This window comes from Odocoileus virginianus, chromosome 2, assembly GCF_023699985.2.
Source record: "Odocoileus virginianus isolate 20LAN1187 ecotype Illinois chromosome 2, Ovbor_1.2, whole genome shotgun sequence".
NCBI classification, from domain to species: domain Eukaryota; kingdom Metazoa; phylum Chordata; class Mammalia; order Artiodactyla; family Cervidae; genus Odocoileus; species Odocoileus virginianus.
Genome location: NC_069675.1, coordinates 63977102 through 63990654, shown reverse-complemented (window position 1 = coordinate 63990654; position 13553 = coordinate 63977102). Strand labels below are relative to the sequence as shown.

Genomic DNA, 13553 nt, shown 5'->3' with positions numbered 1-13553 from the left:
GCAAACAAACAAAAATAAGTGAATACACCAAACCAACCAGAAACAAACATGTAGATACAAAGAACAGAGTAGTTGTCAGAGGGGAAGGTATTGTAAGTGAATGTGAAATGGCTAAAGAGGATCAACTATGGTGATGAATGGAAACTAAATTTTTAGTGGTGTCCATGTTGTAGTGTACACTGAAGTAGAAATATATGTTGTACAAATAAAACTTACATAATAAATAAACCAAAGTTATCTCAATTTTTTTAAAAAATCAGAAAAGGATAAGTATCAATAAGGATGTGAAGAAATTGGAATCTCTATGCATTGTTGGTAAGAATGTGAAATGGTGAAGCCACTGTGGAAAACATAAAACACTATGTTTCCTCAAAAAATTAAACACAGAATTATTATATAATCCAGCAGTTCTACTTCTAGTGTATGTGCTCAAAGAACTGAACGCAGGGACTTAAACAGATATTTACACGTTAATATTCATAGCAGCATTATTCACAAGAGCCAAAAGATGGAAACAACTCAAATGTCCATTGACAAATAAATGGATAAACAAAATGCATTATATACATACAAAAGAATATTATTCTGGCCTTAAAAATGAATGAAATTCTGATGCATGCTACAATACAGATGGACCTTGAAGACATGTTAAGTGAAATAAGCCAAACACAAAATAACAAAATTTAAATGATTCCACTTATATGAAGTACCTAGAACAGACAAATTCAGGGAGATAGATGGGAGAACAGAGGTTACCAGGGACTGGGAGAGTCTCAGTTTAGGATGATGAAAAAGTTCTGGATTTGAATAGTCGTGATGGTTGCACAACTTACTGCCACCACATTGTATGCTTAAAAATGGTTAAAATGTGAAGCTTTATGGATGTACATTTTATCACAATAAAAAAATACAATGGATATGAATACAATGGAAAAGAAATGATGTGACTGACAATGGGTTAATATGCAAAATATACAAATAGCTTATAAAACTTGATATCAAAAAACATACAATCCAGTATACCCAAGGGGCATAACAGTTATAAATATTAGAAAAGAGGACAGATGTCATGATTAATTGCAAATGATGTAACCATCTTGCTAGAAAAATACTCCAAAAGTTACTAGAAAAATACTAGAATTAATAAAATGGTTCTTTAAAATGTTGAGATAAGAAATAAATCCACAGAGCAATGATTTCCCCCAGGCCAGTATTTCTTAACTGTTTGGGGGGCATCAGCCTGTTTTGTTGCAAATTATAATCTCCTTGATTTGCAAATTTTTAAAAATAATTTTATCAAGTTCAATAAAAACCCATGGATCCCAAGCTATAGATTAATTGCTTTATAGTGAACAATAGTTTTGAAAATACAACAGAAAAGAAATTCATTCACGATGGAAGCAAAAATTTTAAATGTCTAAGAATAAACCTGATGAATACTGCCTGAGACTGATCTGAAGAAAATGTCAAAACCTTATGGGGGGACATAAAAGTGATATATCCTTAAGTAAGAAAGTCGATATAGTAATAATGTAATGCCATTTTGTTCAGATTATTCTGTACTTTTCATACAATTCAAGCAAAAATTAAGGTATATTTTGGAATATTTAATAATTTAAATAATTACCTGAAATGTACATGGTAGGGAAAAATAAACCCCGTCACTTAAAGACCATTTTCACCCAGGATCAGAGGTAAGGAAGGACTTATCTTTCAGATGTTAAAACTAATTAAAATAATGCAGTACTAGCATAAGAACAGACAAATGCAGTACATCAGAATAGAAAACCAGCAAAGGACCCAAGCCTATGAGAAAATTTAAACTTTTAAATCAGTAGTAAAAAGTTTTGCCCAGCATATTGAAAAGCAGAGACATTACTTTGTCAACAAAGGTCCATCTAGTCAAGGCTATGGTTTTTCCAGTGGTCATGGATAGATGTGAGAGTTGGACTATAAAGAAAGCTGAGCACAGAAGAATTAAAGCTTTTGAACTGTGGTGTTGGAGAAGACTCTTGAGGGTCCTTGGACTGCAAGGAGATCCAACCAGTTCATCCTAAAGGAAATCAGTCCTGAATATTCATTGGAAGGACCGATGCTGAAGCTGAAACTCCAATACTTTGGCCACCTGATGTGAAGAGCTGACTCATTTGAAAAGACCCTAATGCTGGGAAAGATTGAGGGCAGGAGGAGAAGGGGATGACAGAGGATGAGATGGTTGGATGGCATCACTGGCTCAATGGACATGGGTTTGGGTGAACTCCGGGGGTTGGTGATGGACAGGGAGGCCTGGTGTGCTGCAGTCCATTGGGTCACAAAGAGTTGGACACGACTGAGCGGCTGAACTGAGCTGAAATGATGTTAGAAAAACCACCTAAACACCTGGAGAAAAATGATGGACCTCATACCTTATATCAGGTTAATTCTAGAAGTAATAATGTAAAAAGATTATTAAAAAGTACTGTAACTAAAGGTAGTCATATAAAGGAAAATAGTAGCCCAATCATAATTGTGAATACTAGTGTTAAATTTCTTAATAAAATATAGAACACAGAATTCAGCTCTACTTTAAAATAATAAAATATCACAACCAAGTGTAACCAGAAATGCATCTGACCCAGTAGTAAAATATCTTTTCAATGCATTTCACTGTATTAGTTAGGTCAAAGAAAAAATATGATCTCAATAGATACCAAAAATGCATTTAATTTAAATTATCTATTTCTGGTTTCTTGTATAGGAAGAGTTGCACTTCCTTGACATGGGCTCATTTCCAAATGATGAAACATTTGAAGCATTTTTCTATTAAGATCAGGAAAAAGACCATCCAGGGAGTTTTTGGGGACTCATGTGCAGTAGTTAACACTAAAGTAATTTATTATAATAACACTTAAAATTAACATCAGTCCTTTATTATGTTAATGAAGAAACCTAAAAAAACTTGCTACACATTGTCAATTATTTTGCAAACTGATGACATCAAGAAACCTTGAAAGAGCAACATAATAGAATGCAAAGCACATGAGTTGGACTGAATCCAGAATCCAGAACCAGAATGCCAGTTCTGCCATTTTTATTCTTTGACCTGAGCAAGTTGTCTAAACTCTCTGAATCTCAGTGTCCTTATCTGTAGTACTGAAGCAGCAGAAGGTAAGATGGAGTAAATTTGCTGTCTCTTCTGTTGATAGTAAAAATGTCTGGACAAATGAAGAAAGCAAACACAGTAAAACTCCAAAAAGCAAAAAACTCAGGTGAATTGAAGAGCTAAAACCTAGAGAAATAACCCATACAGGAATGAATTCCAAATTTTTTTTCTTCATTTCCTTCATAGCTTTAATCTGAGGGTGGTCTCAGTCACATGGCAGTAGTCTGGGATGTCACCTGAAGCTAAGAAAGTCCCCACATTTCTGGCCTCTGGGAAAAGAGGTCCCTGTGGTCCAAAGAATGTGGAGGAAATCCCATTTCTATTCTCTTTTATTACTCCTGGCTTTGTCCCAAGGGTGGCCTCAGTACAGAACAGCACGCAGCAATGTGGTGACCAAAACTCCAAGAGGAACCCCATTTTTCCTGCTGGAAGACTTGGAAAGGGGGGCCCTCACTGAGAAAATTAGTGCGTGGGGAATTCTGGAGAGGAGAGAGCTGGAGACAGGGATCCTTCTGTGTATGAAGCTGTTTAAGTCCCAGGCTCATCTCTGAATTGCACATGTGCAGGAGAGACCCAAAGCAACTTAGCAAAAAATGAAAACTGACCCAAAATAAAAACCACCACCCACAGAAGAGATAGACCTTGCGATCTGAACCTCACCATGGCGATTGCCAACTAAAGCAAACAAACAATCAGCATTCTCTATAGGATTTGAATATGACTGTCTTAATCTTAAAAACTTTTAGAATATGAATCTAAAATTGTTGGACATACAAATCACCTGGAAAATGTGACCAAGTCTCAAGACAAGAAGCCAATCCTGAACTACTGGAATTATCAGTTATAATATAATAGTTATTATATAATAGGAGCTAAAATAACTAGTTTTATAGTTACAGTATTATAGTTACATAACTATAACAACAATATAATCCATGAGGTAAAGGTAAACACACTTAAAATAAAAGGAAAGATAGAAATTCTCAGCAGAGGAAATTTTTTAAAAAGAACCAAATAGATACTTTATGATTGAAAAAATACAGTATCTGTAATAAGAAATTCAGTGGATGAGCTAAGCAGCAGCATGAAGATGACAGAGGAAAGAGTCAATATGAAGATAGAATGACAGAAACTGTCTAGTATAAAGAACAGAAAGAAAATTGCAAAAAACAATTAAACAGAACTTCAGGGACATGTGGAATAACACCCAAAAGGTTTAATTTAACATGTATGTCACTGAGGTCCCAGAAGGAGAGGGGAAAACAACCAGTGCAGAGAAAACTATTTGAAAAATGACAGCTACAGAGACACCCAATTTGATCAAAGTCATAAATTTCTAAATTCAAGGAGTTCAGCAAAGCCAAAATAGGATAAACTCAAAACAGAAGCAAAAAAAAAAACCCAACCATGGCAGATATATCATAATCAAACTGCTGAGAACTAAAGGTAAAGAGAAAAAAAAAATCTTTAGTCAGTGAAAAATGACACTTTACATAACTATTTTTCATTGTATTACTGCAACCTTCCCCTGGTTTCCCTGTGTGGATCTGATGCCAAGAATTGGTTTCAAATGTACCTTTGATATTATTTCTTTTTATATGCCCCAAATCTTTTGCTCTTGTTGAAATGAGAATCTCTGCTAATTCATGTCTTGTTTTTCAGCAAGTTTTTAAAAATTCTGTAAGTTTCCACATTTTTATACAGGTCTAATTATGCATCTTTCCCTGTCTTGCAGGGATATTATGAAGATCAAATGAGAAAATTGATCTTCATAATAAATATAAATATTTATTATATTTCAAGAGATATAAACTAAAACACTGAAAGTTATATATTTCAGAAACTATCAGTTCGGGAGCTCTAAAGCCTAATTCATTACACCAATCTCCTGAGGAAGTATTTTAAATACATTCTGGCTTGCCCACATCTTTCCACAGGCTGACAAGGTTGGGGATGTGTCAGTGAACCATTGCCATACTTCACCAGCTGATCTGTAGTTTAGGCCACAAGGTCACCACATAAAACTCATTCAGCCTCTATTTGATTTACAATGTTGTGTTAATTTCTCCTGGACAGCAAAGTGATTCACTTATATACATTCCTTTCATATTTTTTTCCATTATGGTTTATCACAGGATATTGAACATGGTTCCCTGTGCTATACAGTAGGACCTTGTTGTTTATCCATTTTCTATATAATAGTTTGCATCTGCTAATCCCAAATCATTCAGCCTTTAGCAAGGTATTTCTGGTTGCTATTTGATGTATTTTCATCCTTTAAATATTAAATGCTGCTTCCAGAAAAGTAGAGATTCTAATCCCAGTCTTCTTGGCACAAGATACTAAGAGTAGTAAAGCTAAGGCACAAAAAACTAGATTCAAAGTAGGATTCAGATGACTAATTTGAACTAGCATAACCAAAATGGGTCTGAAAGCCTCAGTGTTCTAATAGTGTTTATAAATCTGTGACCTCCCTCGACTTCTCCAACTTCCCAGAGGCTGTGAGCAGTAGCACAGAAAATATCCACAAGGGATGTGTGAACTTGCTCTCTTGCCAAACGCTCAGGCATGGAGTGAGTGGAATCAGCATAATGCCGCATTAGGCAGCCTTGGGACGCAGGAGGATGTGAAGAATGGCTAAGAGAGGAGGTTTCTCTAAAGAAAAGACTCTTTGTAAATTAAGACTGAGATATTATCATATATAAAGACTGAGAGAGATTGGGAGTCTTGCATGTGGTCCACAGGATAGAGACAGTGTCTCAGAGTTTCTTAAAATCCTTGGCCAATACTAAAGGGAAGCCACACAGGCTTCTTGGGCATCATGAGTCTGTTTACCAGCAGGTGGAGCAGAAAGGATGTGCAGCCTGCATCTACGTGGGTTCTGCTCTTTTCTTAGGAGCAAGATAAGGCTCAGTTTCCCCTTCTGTCACAAGGAATAAGAAACCCCTATTTTGAAAATGGGGATTCAGTGCATCTCATATGGCATGAGTGCATGTAATAGACACTGCTGGAGGTGTAACAGGATTTGGAAACTTCCATGTGGTACGGAGGACTCTTTTTGTGACAGATGGGAAGCAAAGACACGGAGGAAAACAAGGACTAGATCAGATGTGCTGTGTGAGTGCAAATTTCAGGAAACCTTACTCCATCCTGTTAGTCCTATTCTCATTTCTAGAAGAATGGTATAGAATGAAGTCCTTTATCCTCCCTGTACTTGCTATTCTTCCCTTTCTCCATCCTGTTCATGTAAGTCAGTCAATAATCCCGAGAGTGGGATTATTGGGGCCTCTCTCATGTGGACCATACCACTTTTTAAAACATAGACAAAGAATCATGAACTCAGGAGAAGTGTCATCTCCTATATGCCACCCTAGCTGTGAATAAATGACATGTCTCTGTTACTGCTAGTTCTCACCTACAAGTGGTAAAACCCCAAACAGTGTTTGTGTTACGCTGCTGCTAAGTCACTTCAGTCATGCCCGACTCTGTGCGACCCCATACACAGTAGCCCACCAGGCTCCCCCGTCCCTGGGATTCTCCAGGCAAGAACACTGGAGTGGGTTGCCCTTTCCTTCTCCAATGAATGAAAGTGAAAAGTGAAAGTGAAGTCACTCAGTCGCGTCCGACTCTGAGCGACCTCATGGACTACAGCCCACCAGGCTCCTCCGTCCATGGGATCCTCCAGGCAAGAGTACTGGACTGGGGTGCCACTTCCTTCTAAATAATCCTTTTATGTCAACAACATTTTTCCACACCTGATTCAAGTTGTCTTTTATCTTGTGGTACCATAAGCCCTCCCTTTCTATTTCCTGCCTTTATAATTATGGATGATAATATTTCAAGTTCTTACTGCTCTCACAGTGCTCAATCCACAAAATAAACTTAATTTAAATAAAAGAAAATATAATCCTCTAAGAATTTGGTTTGCTAACATTTTGTGCCACGTCAGCAGACTGAGTCACCAAGGTAAGATTTACCTTAATATGATTCAGTCATTTATAAAGTTTCACCAACAGCAGGAAATTCTATCAAAGTCATCTCAGAGTAAATTAGCAGATGGGTCAATGTGCAAAGTTCAAGGCATAAGTGAAAAGAGAACTATTTGATTAAAATAACAGGTCAAGGCTGGCAGGAGGGCACAAATATCAGAACTACTCAATAAAAGATGGGTTTTGTAATGACAGGGATGGGGAGCATCCTTACCTGTCTTCTGTGAGTTTCATTAGGGTTGTTCCTTGAGTAGAGAAGACAATAAAGGACATTCTTAGCTGTGGGCTGGAAGGAAAAGCAATTCTATTAGGGCAGAAAGAGACACAGTGGAATGCCATTCCCTTCCAGGCTTCCCCCTCCTTCGTCCCTTCTTATTATGGCTGCCAGAGCTGCCAAGCTACAACCCAAAGGGCACTTCAACAGCTGGTGCTGCAAGTATTCGGCCACCAGCAAACTTGAAGCTTTGGATCAAAGAGAAGACTCTCTTTGCCTTCCTGGAAGCTGCTTCTGATTTGACACCATCACTCACTGAATGTGGATTACAAGTAAGAAAGCTAAAGCTCATCACTTTCCTCCACTATGTCTGAAGTGTGTCCCTAGAAGACTGGTTTGCATGCTGTCTATACAGTTCAGGATCCCAACAGAAAACATTCCTGAGTGTCTCCGCTATAGTCTGGTATATCCTATAGTGAATGGAGTGTCTTAGGCAGTGGCAGCTTTATGCCATTAGTCATCAATATTATACAGTTTATTTTACTTGGAAAGTAGGATCACAATCAATTTGTCATCTCTATTTGGCTTTCTAAGGAGGTTACCTTGTAAGGACAGCATGTGCTGATGGGCCACAAGAATTAACTATTCTACTTGGTAGTTAGAACTTCTCATGATTAATGAATATATCAGCATGGCTTTTACATGGCAGTGATTGGGAACTTTATCAATGTAAAACCCACACTCTGAAAGATAAAATAACCCTCAGGTGAGGACAAACATAACTTTTTGTCTGCAAGATGGACTGTCACAATACCATGGATCCACCACTGGAATCCCACCCTTTGGGGCTCTCTCTAGGTAGCCAGCTGGTTTACCTTCATAATAACAGCCAATTTCTTCATGATGCAATGATTTCTCATATCTGACTTGGCCACAGATCATATAGTTCCCACTTCCTAAAATGTTTCCCCAAACCTGTTCCCCTTTTCCTGACAATAGTAATTGTTTCCTAGTTTGTGACCCAGCCGAACATCATTCCTTGCTCCAATTCATTCCTCACACTGATTACAGAATTATTTTTCTAAAATATAAATTATATCTTGTCACTCATCTTGTCATCTCTGTCAAACCTCCAATGGCTTCTATTGCCTCCAAAATAAAGTTTACATCCATTACCTTATGTCTAATGCATCTTTGGAAACCCTTAGCATGGTCTGTAATACATAGTAGGAGCCCAAGCAACACCTGGTGAGTTGAAATTGGCCTCTTGAGAATGGGTTCTCTGTCCTGGGTTCTCTGTCCATGGCATCAGGCTGCCTGTTACTACTTCACCAGTGCTGAGGACATTACATCACAAATGATAATAATAATCATAAGTTTCATAATAATATAATAATTGCTAGTCCAATCATGTGCTTACTATGTGTCAGGCACTATTGTAAGTGATTCCCATGTATTATCTCATTAAACTTGTAATAACTTTATGAGATCATTACTATCACCAATCCTATTTTCCACAAAAGGAAATTGAGACTCTGAGAGATAAAAAAAATTTCCCAAGGTCACACAGTGGGAGAGTGGTGAACCTAGGGCTTAAAACCAAGCATTCTGATTCTAGAACTTGGGTTTTTCACCACCATGTTATACTGCCTACCTTATAGAGAATTAAGCTCTGGAAAGAAAGAATTTGAAATGAGGGAAATGTAGGTCTCCAAACAGTAATTGGTATATGAGTCTGGGCTGAAGACATAATTTGGGAATTCTCAGCACACTGATGTCAGTAAAATTGTTCAGAGTGTCAGCAGGGAGATGGGAAGGGAGCCAAACCTAGAACCAACACTAACATTTAAAAACCTGGCTCTGGTCAGTGGATGAAAGGTGAGCCAGAAGTCAGTGAAGGAGAGGATTTCAAGGAGAGATAAATCTGAATCCAATGAAGTGCCTCTAACCAGAAGAGCAAGCACTGCATGTGTCTCAATGGATTTGTCCTATTGAGCATCACTTTGGGACTGTGGTGAGAGTAAACAGGTATAAGGGTGGGGATGAAGGCAGATGGGAATGGGTTAAGGAATGAATGAGAAGGAAGGATGAAGCCAGACAGTCTTTAAGGATATATTAGTGAGAAATTGGGAAAGAATTAAGGTAGCATCTATAGGAAGACAGGACCAGGAAATTCACTTTTTTAAAAAAATGACATTTTATCTACTGGCAATGGAAATGGAGCCAGAGGAAAGGTAGATAAAAATACAAGAAAGAAACAAAGACCTGGGGGAATATTGGAGACAATGGATAAAATGGACTAATGTGAAAACACTGGGATTAAATAAAGGCTATGCTAGAATCTCAGAGACAATGGGAAGGCATGCATATATCTTTTAAGAGGAGGATTAGAATAAGAGGTAATCCCTTGCCTGCTGTTCTCTGGGCTTTTGGTGAAACAGCAGGTGAAGTTCTTTGCTGAGAGTGATGGGTGTGAGGTGTAGTATGAGGATTTAAAGAATATGGTGAAGTTATGGTATTGAAAGAGCATGTATTGTATGTCGGGCACTATTAGAGGCCCTGGGGCTGCAGCAGTTAACAAAAGCAGCCCTTTTCGGAGTCTGCGTGGCAGTCGTGTCTTGGTGCCACATTTTGATGGGGGTCCACAGCCAAAGAGGACCAGAGGAGACAATGAAAGGGAAGTGGAATTCCTTGTTGGTCCAGTGGTGAAGAGTCCATGCCTCCACTGCAGGGGGCACCAGTTCAATCCCTGGTTGGGGAACTAAGATCTCACATGCCTCATGGCACAGCCAACAAACAAACCAACCAACCAGGAAAGTGCCTCGTGGTCTAGATTAAGCCATATCAACTACTCTGGTCCTTAGTTTCTTTGTCTCTAAAACAAACAGAACTGGATTAAATGGTCTCTTAGTTTCCTCAATCCCTACCTCTAATTTCTTTGAATCTAAAATAGTAAAGTGTCTGGAGATGCTGAAGGAACTGGAGAAGAGAAGTGTGGAGTGCCCACTCTAAGTCAGGTGCTGGGTTTATTGCTTTGAGCACAGTTTCTCTTATAATTTTCACATGTAAACTGAAGTTCAACCAAGGTGAGTCAGTTGCTTTGGTTGCCTAATGGAGCTTGGATGCAACTCCATGTCTGCCTGACTTCAAATCTTTTTTCAGGAGACTCCTCTGCTTTAGAGGGAACAGAAAACCATCAGAGAAAACAGAAACACAGCAGACACTCCCAAGTGTCTGGAGGTAGATTTGCATTTTTTTTGTTTTTTCATCATATGGATCTAGTATTTATTTATTTATTTTCATTTATTTTTATTAGTTGGAGGCTAATTACTTTACAATATTGTAGTGGGTTTTGTCATACATTGACATGAATCAGCCATGGGTTTACATGTATTCCCCATCCTGATCCCTCCTCCCACCTCCCTCTCTACCCGCTCCCTCTGGGTCTTCCCAGTGCATCAGGCCCGAGCACTTGTCTCATGCATCCAGCCTGGGCTGGTCATCTGTTTCACCCTAGATAATATACATGTTTCGATGCTGTTCTCTTGAAACATCCCACCCTCGCCTTCTCCCACAGAGTCCAAAATTCTGTTCTGTACATCTGTGTCTCTTTTTCCGTTTTGCATATAGGGTTATTGTTACCATCTTTCTAAATTCCATATATATGCATTAGTATACTGTATTGGTCTTTATCTTTCTGGCTTAATTCACTCTGTATAATGGGCTCCAGTTTCATCCATCTCATTAGAACTGATTCAAATGAATTCTTTTTAATGGCTGAGTAATATTCCATAGTGTATATGTACCACAGCTTCTTTATTCATTAAAAATATGGAACGCTTCACAAATTTGTGTGTCATCCTTGCGCAGGGGCCATGCTAATCTTCTCTGTATTGTTCCAATTTTAGTATATGTGCTGCCGAAGCGAGCACGGTAGATTTGTTTTGTATCACTCCTGGATGAGAGTGTAGGAGGGACATTATGGGTCAGGGACAGAAGGACTCTTACGGAAACGGGAACTGTCCAACTACTGGGTTGCATCTGCCTCAAGAGGCAGCAGTTTCTTACCAGAGCTTTTCAAGCTGGCAGTGAGTGGGTAGCTCTTAGGATAGCTTGGAAAGTTATTCCTTTCAATTCTAAGCTTCTATGAGTCTCAAATATTTTGTTTCTCTCCTTTTCCTCTATTTTTTCATCTCCATCTCCTCCCAGCTTCTGTTTTCTCCATTCATCTGGGCTTATAGGCTACTTGCTTTAGTTCCCAATTTTTGGCATCACAGAGAGGACACCCCTTAACCTGCTCCCTCCGCAGATGGGTACAGGTGGAGACAATTTGCAGGGAATGCATTTATCAGTTTTCTGGTTTCAGAGGACAACTTGTCTCCTGAGTTAAAATAAAAAAATCTTACTCACAGAAGATGTATACGGCTACTCACATTGGCTGCAAGACTCAACAGAGGCCACCAAGCAGAAGTGGAGTTGCTTTCAAATTTACAACACCCAGAACAATTTTTACCAAAGACCTGGACAACTGGTTTAAATTCAAGCATATAGGTGAATGCTATCACAGTTGTGTTGTCGTTTGGCAGCTGTACCCAAAGAGGGTAAAATTTTACTAGTGGGAGTCTACATTTACTGGACTGCTAAGGCCCCTGCAACGTTTACAGTGCCGATGTTCAAAATTTCATTGTTCTCCCTTGGACGGTATGGTTGAGAATGCTCAGAGCATTCTATCCCATAGGGCACATAGCCAGGCTGAACAAGCATGGTGGTTTGCCCAGGACTGAGGAGAGCACGCAGGGTATGAAACTTTCAGTGCTAAAACCAAGGAGGTTCTGGGCAAACTGGGATGAACTGGTCACTTTACACCCCATAAGGTGTAAGGTGACCTTACACCATACACATGGGTCCAGCCAGAATGAGCCAATTTCTCCAGCATAATGCACTGTGAAAGAAAATGTTAATGATCCTTCTAGAAGGATATTATTCGACAAGAGAGGAAGAAAGTTAAAATGTTGATCTTATAACCAAATCGGGTTACTGTTGAAAACATAGTCAAGTTATTCTATTTAAAAACAAAACAAAAACAAACAAAATATTCTAACATGTGGCAAAGATGAAAACAAAGGTAAGTCTCTCTTCCAAGGCCTGAGATTCTACCTTTGTCAAAAAGCACCCCCAAACTAGTTAGTAATTAGTAGAATAGCAGACACAGGCTGGGTTTACTTATGGCCGAGAACTATATATTTCTCACCTGATGAATTTATGAGCCAATTGTTCCACAAAGTAATAGATTTCATTCCAGTGGTGCAGCACACTTCCTGACCTAGGGAAATAAAACAGATGTGATTTAATCAGGTGTTCATTTGTCTTTACCTTGTGTCATATATTCTATTGTTTTACAGTCGACCTAGCCTTTAACAGGGCTCACCATCTGAAACTTCCGTAACTTTGGAAATTAAGGATGCTTAGACTTAATTTTAGAATTCTGAGAAACTTTGGTAAAGAACTCTCTTCACTCCACCTCCAACTCCTTACCACCCCTACTCCATATACTCATATGTCAAAAAATTCCTGGGCCCAGCCAGATTCACAGGTTAGTTTCACAGCTTTAAGGAATAGTTATTTTTGTGCAATTTATTGCTCTGATTAGAGAAGAAATAGCATTCCAATTCATTCAAATGAAATTGGCACAAACTACATGCCCAAATAGACAAAGAAAAACAAATTCCACTCCTCAAAAGAGTCAAAATTCATTGGTAAATACAGATTCAAAGTTTCTAAAAAATATATTAGCAAAACAAATCCAGCAGGAATTCAAAAGAATGCTAATTAGTTAATTAGTGATTTATTTCAGTAAGATATTGATAGTTTAAAATTTAAGGATAGTTAATGTAACTAATACTTAAAAGAAAAAAAATGATACAGCTCCTCATTATTAAAAACTGATCCTTTTACTGAAAAAAAAAGAGCAAAACTTTCTCTAGGACATATGGAATCATAACATTTTAGATTTGGAAATGGGCTTATTTCCCATAGTTGACTTCTGTTTCACTGATACCACTTACTACTGCTTCAATTCGGCTTATAAGTATTTTTCATAGTGCTCATACTCAGTCTGTTGCACTGACTTCATCGTAACTTTTTCTATTTTAAGGTACTCTTCTGTAGACTCAACGCTCTTTTCCTTTTATTAAGGATCTGTTTCAGC

The 13553-nt window shown here is 38.3% G+C and overlaps 1 protein-coding gene and 1 non-coding gene across 2 annotated transcripts in view; both read right to left on the bottom strand.

Moving 5' to 3' along the window:
• Window positions 1-13553, bottom strand: part of ANTXR1 (ANTXR cell adhesion molecule 1) — a 256016-nt gene that overhangs the window by 218833 nt on the left and 23630 nt on the right. Inside the window, exons 2-3 of the mRNA XM_020878572.2 lie at window positions 12597-12668; window positions 7346-7417 (exon numbers count right to left, since the gene is read on the bottom strand). Of these exons, the coding sequence (XP_020734231.1) occupies window positions 7346-7417; window positions 12597-12668 (144 nt within the window). The remainder of the gene's footprint in view (window positions 1-7345; window positions 7418-12596; window positions 12669-13553) is intronic.
• On the bottom strand, window positions 11171-11277 carry LOC139031799 (U6 spliceosomal RNA). Its single transcript, XR_011484310.1, has one exon. It is a non-coding gene; the product is annotated as a U6 spliceosomal RNA (small nuclear RNA).